The sequence below is a fragment of the Macaca thibetana genome, chromosome 9 (assembly GCF_024542745.1).
Source record: "Macaca thibetana thibetana isolate TM-01 chromosome 9, ASM2454274v1, whole genome shotgun sequence".
Classification (NCBI taxonomy): Eukaryota; Metazoa; Chordata; class Mammalia; order Primates; family Cercopithecidae; genus Macaca; species Macaca thibetana.
The window spans coordinates 59,330,416-59,342,451 of NC_065586.1; the positions used below are offsets into that span (position 1 = coordinate 59,330,416).

General features: G+C 41.3%; 3 protein-coding genes across 5 annotated transcripts in view; 2 read left to right on the top strand and 1 right to left on the bottom strand.

Moving 5' to 3' along the window:
- The window catches only part of CAMK2G (calcium/calmodulin dependent protein kinase II gamma), a 1,229,125-nt gene that overhangs the window by 896,109 nt on the left and 320,980 nt on the right, over nucleotides 1-12,036 (top strand). The gene's annotated exons all lie outside the window — the stretch shown is intronic.
- The window catches only part of ADK (adenosine kinase), a 711,694-nt gene that overhangs the window by 569,805 nt on the left and 129,853 nt on the right, over nucleotides 1-12,036 (bottom strand). The gene's annotated exons all lie outside the window — the stretch shown is intronic.
- The window catches only part of AP3M1 (adaptor related protein complex 3 subunit mu 1), a 30,964-nt gene that overhangs the window by 11,920 nt on the left and 7,008 nt on the right, over nucleotides 1-12,036 (top strand). For all 3 annotated transcript variants that reach the window (XM_050803481.1, XM_050803482.1, XM_050803483.1), the window contains exons 2-6: nucleotides 2,022-2,297; nucleotides 4,038-4,209; nucleotides 6,673-6,810; nucleotides 10,500-10,585; nucleotides 11,256-11,389. In XM_050803481.1, coding sequence (XP_050659438.1) covers nucleotides 2,022-2,297; nucleotides 4,038-4,209; nucleotides 6,673-6,810; nucleotides 10,500-10,585; nucleotides 11,256-11,389 — 806 coding nt within the window. The remainder of the gene's footprint in view (nucleotides 1-2,021; nucleotides 2,298-4,037; nucleotides 4,210-6,672; nucleotides 6,811-10,499; nucleotides 10,586-11,255; nucleotides 11,390-12,036) is intronic.

The following is a 12,036-nucleotide window of genomic DNA, read 5'->3' on the forward strand; positions in this document are numbered from 1 at the left end:
GCCCAGGCTGCAGTACAATGGCGCCATCTCAGCTCACTGCAACCTCCACCTCCCAGGTTCAAGTGATTCTCCTACCTCAGCCTCCCTAGTAGCTGGGATTACAGGCATGCACCACCACACCCAGCTAATTTTGTTTTTTGTTTGTTTTGCTTTTGTTTTTGAGACGAAGTCTCGCTCTCTCGCCCAGGTTGGAGTGCAGTGGCGCAATCTCGGTTCGCTGCAAGCTCCGCCTCTGGGTTCACGCCGTTCTCCTGCCTCAGTCTCCCAAGTGGCTGGGACTAGAGGCGCCCGCCACCACGCCTGGCTTTTTTTTTTTTTTTTTTTTTTTTTTTGTATTTTTAGTAGAGACGGGGTTTCACCGTGTTAGGCAGGATGGTCTCGATCTCCTGACCTCACAATCCGCCCGCCTCGGCCTCACAAAGTGCTGGGATTACAGGCGTGAGCCACCGCGCCCGGCATTTTTTTTTTTTAGTAGAGACGGAGTTTCTCCATGTTGGCCAGTGGTCTTGAACTCCCGACCTCAGGTGATCCGCCTGCCTCAGCCTCCCAAAGTGCTGGGATTATAGGCATGAGCCGCTGTGCCAGGCCTGAAATTGTTTTCTTAATTTCATTTTCAGTTTTTTGTTGTTGTTGTTGTTGTTGTTTTCAATAGAGATGGGGTCTCACTATGTTGCCCAGACTGGTCAAACTCCTGAGCTCAAGCAATCCTCCTTCCTCAGCCTCCCACAGTGCTGGGTTTACAGGCATGAGCTACAATGCCTGGCCCATTTTTAGTATTTTATAGCTATAGTGGATAGAAATATAATTGATTTGTATATTGACTTGTATCCTGCAAGCTTGCTGAACTAAATTTATTAACTCTAATAGGGGTGGATGGGTGGGTGGGTGGGTGTGTGTGTGTGGGTGGGTGGGTGTGTGTGTGTGTGTGTGTGTTCCTTATGATTTTCTATATACAAGATTGTATCTTCTAATTTGGAAGCCTTTTGTTTTATTTTCTTGCTTAATTGCCATGGTTCAAACCTCCAGTACCATGTTGAATAGAAATGATGGGACTGGACATCCTTGTTTGGTTTTGTTATTAAGGAGGAAGTGTTCAGTCTTTCACCATTAAATATAGTATTAGCTTTGGGGTTTTCATCAGATGAAGGAATTTTTTTTTTTTTTTTAAGATAGTGTCTCACGGCCGGGCGCGGTGGCTCAAGCCTGTAATCCCAGCACTTTGGGAGGCCGAGACGGGCGGATCATGAGGTCAGGAGATCGAGACCATCCTGGCTAATACGGTGAAACCCCGTCTCTACTAAAAAATACAAAAAACTAGCCGGGCGAAGTGGCGGGTGCCTGTAGTCCCAGCTACTCGGGAGGCTGAGGCAGGAGAATGGCGTGAACCCGAGAGGAGGAGCTTGCAGTGAGCTGAGATCCGGCCACTGCACTCCAGCCTGGGTGACAGAGCAAGACTCCGTCTCAAAAAAAAAAAAAAAAAAAAAAAAAGATAGTGTCTCACTTGGTCACCCAGGCTGGAGTGCAGTGACACAATCTTAGCTCTCTACAGCCTCAACCTTCCTCCTGGGCTCAAGCAATTCTCCTGCTTCACCCTCCTGAGTATCTAGGACTACAGGCAAGCACCACCATGCTTAGCTAATTTTTGTATTTTTTGTAAAGATGGTGTTTTGCCCTGTTGCCCAGGCTGGTCTCAAACTCCTGAGCTCAAGCAATCCACCCACCTCAGCCTCCCAAAGTGCTGGGATTACAGACATGTGCCACCAAGCCTGGCTGAGGAGGTTTCTTTTTGTTCTTAAGTGGCTTGGTTTTTTTTTTTTTTTTTTTTGTAAAATGATGTTGGATTTTGTCAAATGCAATTTCTGCACCTTTTGAAATGATTGTTTTAGTTCTAGTTGTATATCATATTGATTGATTTTTGCATTCTTGGAATAAGTCCCACTTGGTCAAAGTGTATAATCTTTTTGTATATGTTAAATGATATTTAATGTATAATAAATTTAAACCTTTCTTTGCCCCAACAGAAAATGATCCACAGTCTATTTCTCATAAACTGTTCCGGTGACATATTTCTAGAGAAGCACTGGAAGAGTGTTGTGAGCCAGTCTGTCTGTGATTATTTCTTTGAAGCTCAAGAGAAAGCTGCTGATGTTGAAAATGTACCACCTGTCATTTCAACACCTCACCACTACCTCATCAGTATCTACCGGGATAAGCTCTTCTTTGTATCTGTCATACAGACTGAAGTGCCACCTCTCTTTGTAATTGAGTTCCTACATCGAGTTGCTGACACTTTTCAGGTTGGTTATCTATCATACCTTTCTAACTTAAATGACCCAAGTTAGCTGGAGGTGAGACATGATTATATTATTTAATTACCCAGGTTTTGATGTTTACTGTCTGTTTCTCTCTGTTTAAGCATAAATTCATAAATCCTTTTCTATGTGGTGTACAGTTGCACACATGGCTGCTGTATTTACTATTTTTTATATGTATTACAAATTACAGTTGGCTCTCCATATACATGGGTTCTGCATCCATGAATTCACCGAACCTTACATGGCAAATATTTGAACAAAAAAATTGAACTGAACATGTACAAACTTCTTCTCCTCATTTTTACTTAAACAATGCAGTATAACAAATAGTTACATAGCATTTACATTGTGTTAGATATTACAAGTAATCTAGAGGTGATTTAAAGTATATAGGGCGATGTGTATAAGTGATGTGCAAATACTATGCCATTTTATGTCAGGGACTTGAGAATTGTGAGTTTTGGTATCCACAGGGGATCCTGGAACTAATTCCCCACAACTACCAAGGGATGACTGCATATCATCAGGAAACAATAATGCCCTCCACATACAGTTCTCTCAATGGTCTCAAGATTTTCATTGGTTATGAACTCTTCTGTATTTACGTTTTATTATTTTCTCTTGTCTTGCTGAATATACCTATCCCGGCCCGCGGGATAGTCGAAGCAGGCCCTGGAGGAGGGGGTGGGAATTTGGGGAACAAGAGATACAAGAAATGGAGACAAGACAGTGCTCTGATCAAGTCTCTTTTAATGGCGGTAATGCAGTGCCTTATATACACTTGGAGGGAAAGGGGTTGGGCCAAGGCGAAAATGATCTCATAGTGGAGGCGTGGCCAGATAGGTATTGGTTTCTCTGGTCGAACGTCATGTTGCACCTGCGCTGTCAGGTAGTAATTTTCGCGGGCGCGGGAAAAATGGGTGAAGAAGAAGCAGGAAGAGCGCCATCTTTTATGAGGTATTAATACAGGGAAAAAGGTAAATCTAGGGAGAAGGTGTGGGGTGGAAATGAATATAGCTCAGGCGTTTTTAATCGTCAGTTATTATTCGCTATGGCCGGGGCGTGCAGCTCCGGACATATACCAAACAATTTAAGCTTATCTATGTGTATGTTGGGATAGTTAATCAGGGTGAATGAAGTTTATAGCTCAAATTCCAATTTAATGTCTCAATACTGTCTAGTATAATGTGTAATAGGAATTAAATTCAGGCTAGAAATATCAAGAAAATACTGAGGAATAATGTTAGGACTATAGAGGGGTTTTTTTGTTTGCTTGTTTTTTTTTTGTTTGAGACAGAGTCTCACTCTGTCGCCTAGGCTGGAGTGCAGTGGCGTGCTCTTGGCTCACCGCAACCTCCGCCTCCCGGGTTCAAGCAATCCTCCCTCCTCAGCCTCCCAAGTAGCTGGGACCACAGGTGTGCACCATCACACTCAGCTAATTTTTGTATTTTTAGTAGAGACAGGGTTTCACCATGTTGGCCAGGCTGGTCTTGAACTCCTGACCTCAAGTGATCCACCCGCCTCAGCCTCCCAAATTGCTGGGATTGCAGGCATAAGCCACCGTGCCCGGCCTATGGAGGGTTTTTTCCCTGGCTCTGTTTTACATATGTTCAGCATCTTAAGCAATGAATAATGCTACTGTAAGTTTGTTCTTCAGAACAAAAAGTATTTAGCAAGCCTTTCTTTGTGCCTTCCATTGTGTGATATTGTGTATTTTGTCAGGACTACTTTGGTGAGTGTTCAGAGGCTGCGATTAAGGATAATGTGGTCATAGTATATGAACTCTTAGAAGAAATGTTAGACAATGGATTTCCACTGGCTACCGAATCTAACATTTTGAAAGAATTAATTAAACCACCAACAATTCTACGGTCTGTTGTCAACTCTATTACAGGTAAGATGAAAACATACTTTACTGGTAACTGAGCAATTAAAACTTTGTAAACAACTCATTATTGTTCATGATCTGACGTATTATTAAGGTAGTACAATTCAGCCATAATTAAAGTTACTGGTAAAGTTAAAATGGATGTATTGTATATTTATTTTCATAGAAAGAGGCTAGACCTTAAGTGATAAAGAACTTTTGGTTATTACTCTTTTTTTTTTTCTAAAATACCACAACAATATTATTACCATTATTTAACACTAAATACTAAGACTGAATAAATTGTTCCAGTTAGTCCTAAAGAAGCCAGTATATGAGCCCACTTAGAAGAGAATTTAGTCCATTTACAGACTGGCATTTTAATGTTTAAAATAACATAACTGGTATGCTGCTACTCCACAATTACTAGAGAATAGAAAATTTAAGACTCTTAACCACACAGTACTACAATATCCTCCGAGTCTTTGTTTTTATGCATGCAGAAGATGTATTAAGAAAAAATAGAAAAATAGTTTACTCATGAGATCGCATGCATTGTGGGCCTGTACTTATGTTGTAAGCTTCCAGTTGGGTTTAATTCTTGAGTGTAGCTAGAAATTAGGCACACCCAGATGCCAATGTTCTTTCGAAAGCTTTAAAGTCTTTTAGAGAAAGATTCCTATGAAATGTTATATGCCACTCCAACTCCACTGTCCACCACTGTAAACCCCTCTCCAGTGCCTTGACCTAAAAATGAGGTGAGAGAGGCCTGTAAGAAAAAGATCATTCAGCAGCTCTTTATTCATCCTCTGTGTAAGGGTGAATGTTGAGAGAAATTCAAAGAAAGATAAGATGGCATGTCTGTGCTCCTAAAACTTTGAATGGGACGTTGGAAAAAAAATTAAAATAAGTAAATAACTGTATAAGACTTTAAAAAGCAATTCCATACTTCACAGATAATGTAATAGCATTGGAAAATACACATGATATAATGTTAAATTGAAAAGTCAGCACAAAACTGAAAAAATTATTCTTATATATAAATATTCACTCAGACCAAAAAGTTCTAAATATTTACAATGATTATACCCAGCTAAAGAAATACAGATTATCTTTATTTTTGCTTTATACTTTTTAATTTTCCAAAATAAACATGTATTTTATAGTCAGAGAAAAGTTACTAAAATATGGAATGCAAAACATAACAGATTCATAAGGCAGTATATTACAAAGTTCAAGAGAATGGTTCCATTAATGAAGTATTCCCTCCTGAACTGTGATGGGCGGCCACCTTGGAGAATCAGTAGAATTCAGGAAGTGAGTGAGGAGTAAGAGCATTCTCCATAGGTGGAACTGTATGAGAAAAAAACACACATGAAAGAGAAAAACCTAAAGTTTTATTAATGCAGAAGCAGAACTGTTTTTCAGTTGAGAAGTTAGAGATCAGATTAAAAAGTAGAGAAAGTCCTTCAAAGCTAGGCTAAATATTTAGCTTTTATCATAAAGTCAGTGATCAACCATTGAAGGTTTTTGAGCAGGAAGATAACATGATTGTAGGTTGCAGGTAGGAACACCAATCATAAGTAGACTGCAAAATTATAGATACAGTATGATTGCGACTGTATTTTAAAGTGCAATTAAAAACCAAAAATTATTACAATAGAAAAAAATGCAACCTTCTGGTGGTGGAAATGTTTAAAGAAATATACCAAAATGTTAATATTATATTAAAATGTTAATACCATAATATTAACAAAAATGTTAATGGTAGATGTATTTTGTTAGTAAGAAGTCTAGTGTTTTTCTTTAAACCACCTTTCTGAACTCCACCTTTTTGTTGTTGTTTTTAAGTATGTAGTACTTTCGAATTGGAAATATAAATTAACCAAAATGTTAAGTAAGTCACAGCTCAAAGATAGGTGTTTTGGACAACCACACTTATTTTTAGACATGTGTCAGTTTACCAGGAAATTAGCCGGATACTGAACACTAGCTATATTGCAGCCATATGGGTATGTCGACCTTAAAATAGGAAAAGCCCAGATTCCATTTATTCCACTGAGGCCTGCTTGGCAGCATCTCGTGTAAATTAAAGTTGAATACTGAAGGGCCTAGTTATAACTCTGGATTCTCAGTGGAGACATTTTATTGGCAGAAGATTTTGAAACAACCAGCCTCTTTTTTCATCAGTGGCAGAGAATCTGTTTTTGAGCCACTGGAATTAGATTAGGTTACTGTTAACACACAGGAAGCAAAAGATAAGTAAATAAATTTAACCTGGTTTGGCAGGTAAACAGAGGGCCACATGGCCTATTTTTCTCTTCTAGAAATTTGATCATGTTGGTATGGAAATGTCTGACAATTCTAGAGACCATCCACAAGTTCATTAAGAAAAATCCAAACATTAAAGAAGCAGCTTTCTTTTTCCCAGTAATACATTTTCTCATGACTGTTTTACACATCAACTTTGCCTTCTTTTTGGGTTTCTAGGCAGTAGTAATGTTGGGGACACACTCCCCACTGGGCAGCTATCCAACATACCATGGCGTCGGGCAGGGGTAAAGTACACAAACAATGAAGCCTATTTTGATGTCGTTGAAGAAATAGACGCAATTATAGATAAATCAGGTAATTGTGTGCATGTCATCTTATTTGGGGAAAAACAATTCATCTGACACAGATGAATAGAAAACTGAAGTCCTGGCCAGGCACAGTGGCTCACGCCTGTAATCCCAGCACTTTGGGAGGCCAAGACAGGTGGAACACGAGGTCAGAGTTTGAGACCAGCCTAGCCAACATGGTGAAACTCTGTCTTTACTAAAGATACGAAAAATTAGCCAGGTGTGGTGGCACACACCTGTAATCCCAGCGACTCAGGAGGCTGAGGCAGAATTGCTTGAACCTGGGAGGCAGAGATTGCAATGAGACAAGATCACACCATTGCACTCCAGCCTGGCTGTGTCTCAACAAAAAAAAAAAAGAAAGAAAAGAAAATTGAAGTCCTTTGGCAGTATGGTTTCAGTAGAAAGGCATTCATTATCTGATGATTTTTAAATCTGTTTGTTAGTTTGTTTGTTTATTTATTTATTTGAGATGGGATCTCACTGTTGCCCAGGCTGGAGTGCAGTGACATGATCTCGGCTCACTGGAACCTTCACCTCCTGGGTTCAAGCGATCCTGCTGCCTCAGCTTCCCAAGTAGCTGGGATTACAGGCATGAGCCACCATACCTGGCTAATTTTTTTTTTTCAGATGCAGTTTCGCTCTCATTGCCCAGACTGGAGTGCAATGGTGCAGTCTCGGCTCACCACAACCTCTGCCTCCCAGGTTCAAGAGATTCTTCTGCCTCAGCCTCCCATGTACCTGGGATTACAGGCATACACCACCACGCCCAGCTAATATTGTGTTTTTAATAGAGATAGCGTTTCTCCATGTTGCTCAGGGCTGGTCTCGAACTCCTGACCTCAGGTGATCCGCCTGTTTCAGTCTCCCAAAGTGCTAGAATTACAAGCGTGAGTCATTGCTCCTGGCCCTGGCTCATTTTTTGTATTTTTAGTAGAGACACAGTTTCACAATGTTGGCCAGGCTGGTCTCGAGCTCCGGACCTCAAGTGATCCACCTGCCTTGGCCTCCCAAAGTGCTGGGATTACAGGCGTGAGCCACTGCACCTGGCCCATAAATCTGTTTATTTTGCCCATAGGTTACATATAATTTTCATAACCACTAGTTGAGGTCTGCCAAACATGTAAATCAGAACTGATAATGCCTTACTTTAAGCTAATTATTACCCTATGTAACTCTACCTCTTGCTATTTATTCCTTCTAACATTTATTGAAAATCTACCATATACGATGCTTTTGCTACTACATTATGTGCAGTACTTCTGATAAAAGCCCCTATCTTTTCACTTTCTTTCTTTTTTTTTTAAATACAGGGTCTTGCTCTTTTGCCCAGACTAGAGTGCACTGGTGCAGTCCCTACTTACTGCAGCCTTGACCTCCAGCTCATGCGATCCTCCTACCTCAGACTCCTGAGTAGCCTATAGTCCCAGCCAATCAGGAGGTACACACCACATGCCACCATGCCTGGCTAGCTTTTATTTTTATTTTTTGTACAGACAGAGTCTCACCATGTTGCCCAGGCTGGTCTTGAACTCCTGGGCTCGAGCAGTTTACCTACCTCAATCTCCCAAAGTGCTGAGATTACAGGCATCAGCCACCACACCCAATCTAATTATCTTTTTAACCAGACAAAACAATGGTACTCTATAAGAATCATAAAATTTTATTATTAAAAATAGCAGCCGGACATGGTGGATCACTCCTGTAGTTCCAGCACTTTGGGAGGCCATGGCAGGCAGATCACTTGAGGTCAGGAGTTCAAGACCAGCCTGGCCAACATGGTAAAACCTCGTCTCTACTATAAATACTAAAATTAACTGGGCATGGTGGCAGGCGCCTGTAATCCCAGCTACTCGGGAGGCCGAGGCAGGAGAATTGCTTGACCCCAGGAGGCAGAGGTTGCAGTGAGCCAAGACTGCACCACTGCACTCCAGCCTGGGTGACAGAGCGAGACTCCATCTCAAAAAAAAAAAAAAATTAGTCCTTCCCTTGCATTTATTTTATACATAAGGAAAGCCCAGAAGGGTTAAGTGAACTGTTCCAAGTCACACAACTTGTTAACATGTAGTGATGGTTTATTGTGAATTATAGTCAATATCTTCTCTTCCATGAGTGCCCTTTTCATTATAACATTCCATCTTATAGAATAACAGATTTTTGCCAGGCACGGTGGCTCACACCTGTAATCCCAGCACTTTGGGAGGCTTAGGCAGTAAGATCACTTGAGCCCAGGAGCTGAAGACCAGCCTAGGCAACATAGCGAGACTCCGTATCTATCAAAAATTTAAAAGATTAGCTAGGCATGGGTTCCTTAATCCCACCTATTCAGGAGGCTGAGGCAGGAGAATTGCTCGAGCCCGGGAGTTCAATGCTGTAGTGAGCTATGTTCACACCACTGTACTCCAGCCTGGATGGCAGAGAGAGACCCTGTCTCTAAAAGAAAGAGAGATCTTTCTATTATGGATCCTATTTCTTAAAAGTTGACTTAGTCCATTTCATAATACCCTTGCCTCATTTTAAAATTCTATTGAAAATGTTTTTGGTTTGTTTTATTTTGTTTTTGAGACAGAGTCTCACATTGTCGCCCAGGCTGTAGTACAGTGTTGCGGTCTCGGCTCACTGCAACCTCCGCCTTCTGGGTTCAAGCAATTCTCCTGCCTCAGCCTCTCAAGTAGCTGGGACTACAAGCACACACCACCACGCCTGGCTAATTTTTTGTATTTTTAGTAGAGACGGGGTTTCGCCATGTTACCCAGGCTGGTCCCAAACTCCTGAGCTCAGATAATCTACCCACTTCGGCTTCCCTAAACGCTGGGATTACAGGCATGAGCCACTGTGCCTGGCCTCATATGTTTTAAACTCATATCCAGTCATCTTACAGGGTTGGCTCCATAAAGGAGACAGTTTAATTTTCCTTAGAATTAGCATATTCTGGCTGGGTATGGTAGTTCGCACCTGTAATCCCAGCACTTTGGGAGGCTGAGGTAGGCAGATTGCTTGAGCCCAGGAGTTCGAGACCAACCTGGGCAATGTAACAAGACCCTATCTGTACAAAAAAATACAAAAATTAGCCAGGCATGGAGGTGCATGCCTGTAGTACCAGCTGCTTGGGAGGCTGAGGTGGGAGGATTGCTTGAGCCCAGGAGGTTGAGGCTGCAGTGAGCCGTGATAGCACTACTACACTCCAACCTGGGTGACAGAGAAAGACCCTGTCTCAAAAAAAAAAAAAAAAAATTATATTCTACAGTGGCATACCTGTAGTCCCAGTTACTCTGGGGGCCAGCTGGGACTAGCTAGTAAGACCTCATCTCTTAAAAAAAAAAGAAACATTATCATATTCCAACCAGAGTTAGGTATGGACCTTGTCCCCTGACCTGTTAATAGAGATGTAAAGCTTCAGTAAGTCTGACACCCAGAGGGTATCTCCATTATTCTAAATATAGTGATTGTTGGGCTAGGTGTCATGGCACGCGCCTATATTCCCAGCTATTCGGGAGGCTAGGGCGGGAGGATTACTTGAGCCCAGGAGTGAGGCTGCAGTGAGCTGTGATCGTGCCACTGCACTCCAACCTTGGCAACAGAGCAAGACTCTGTCTCTAAAAACAATAAATAAATAAAAATAAAAAGATATAGTGATAGCTCTAGTTAAGACTCATATTCCGTTGATGTTATCTTCCTTTTTCTTTCTTTCTTCAGGATCTACAGTCTTTGCAGAAATTCAGGGGGTCATTGATGCTTGCATTAAACTATCTGGAATGCCCGATCTCTCCCTTTCTTTCATGGTAAGTTTTATTCTCCTGTTTTATAGCCCCTTGAATGCCTAATACATGTGAAGTACTAAATGAAATGATAAATATTGAGATAAGTTTGCATCTTAGATTGCAAAGGATTGTCTCAGAAATATTCCTAGCAGAGTTTCCTAAGACAGTCACTTACATGATGAGCGTGGTCTTTATGGAAAGGCTAAGGGAGGCCTTTGCCTGAGTGTGCTAGAAAGGGCTTAAAATTGGCTGGCTGGCTTCTGCAAATATCCAGTATCATTTTTACTGAGTAATTATTTGCTTTGCTGATATGAAAGGACATTGGTCTTTTGTATCATTTTAGAGTCAGCATGACATACTGCTAGGAACAATTAAGAGAACTGACTTCTGGTGTTGTCACCAGTTTGTTCTGACCTTAAGTCCTCTGAACCTCAGTTTTTTAATCTGTTAAAGGGAAATAATACTACTTGCCTTTTCTCCTTTATGGTTATTGAAATTCAATAAAATAATGTACATAAAATATTTACAAACTTTAAAGCATTGTGAAACTATAAGGTTGTGTAGATGTGGTCATAAACTCTTCCATGACTGCTTTATCTTCAGGGAACATATTGATTTGTCAAGGTATCTAAGTACAGTTCCCATATTCATTATGCTCTATGAACACGGCTGTCTTCTGTTTTCTTGACAGAACCCTAGGCTTCTGGATGACGTCAGCTTCCACCCCTGCATCCGGTTCAAGCGTTGGGAATCTGAAAGAGTTTTGTCATTTATTCCTCCAGATGGAAATTTCCGACTCATATCATACCGTGTCAGCTCACAAAAGTATGTTGATGCATCAGCCAGAATCTGCCATCATACATATCAAGCAGAACTCACCTTTCCCTGTTCCTTTATGACAGTTGAGTACTTGAGGTCGTCATTGCTCACTTTAACCATAGCTCACCGGGAGACCCAGTGAGAACTGGTGAAAATACGCACCTAAAATATCAGTATACTTTGAATGTATGAGTGTAGAGTGGTACTAAGTGAGACTAGAGTAAAACCTATAGCCAAGGGCAAGCAAACCATGCATAACCTGGGCAAAAGGTTATGGTACTGGTTCTTTGCAAGGTTACGCATTGTCAAATTATGGCGCTGGTTCTTTGCTTAGGTTATGCACGGTCCATTTTGCTCTGCTTCTGACAGCTGAGTACTTTGCAAGCAGAGCAAAATGGACTGTGCATAACCTGGGCAAAACCATGAACCACTGCCATAATCTTACCATAGTCTGTAGACTTTGTGGCTAACAAGGAGACAGACCTACCTGTAGTTCGTGAGGACATTCCCAAACTTACCTGCTTCAAGTCAGTCTTCTCTGCTTCGAGGTTTTAAGGAACTGTTTAGCATTGAGAGCCGGGTGCAGAGGTTCACTCCTGTAATCCCAACACTTTGGGAGGCCAGTGTGGGCAGATCACTTGAGGTCATGAGTT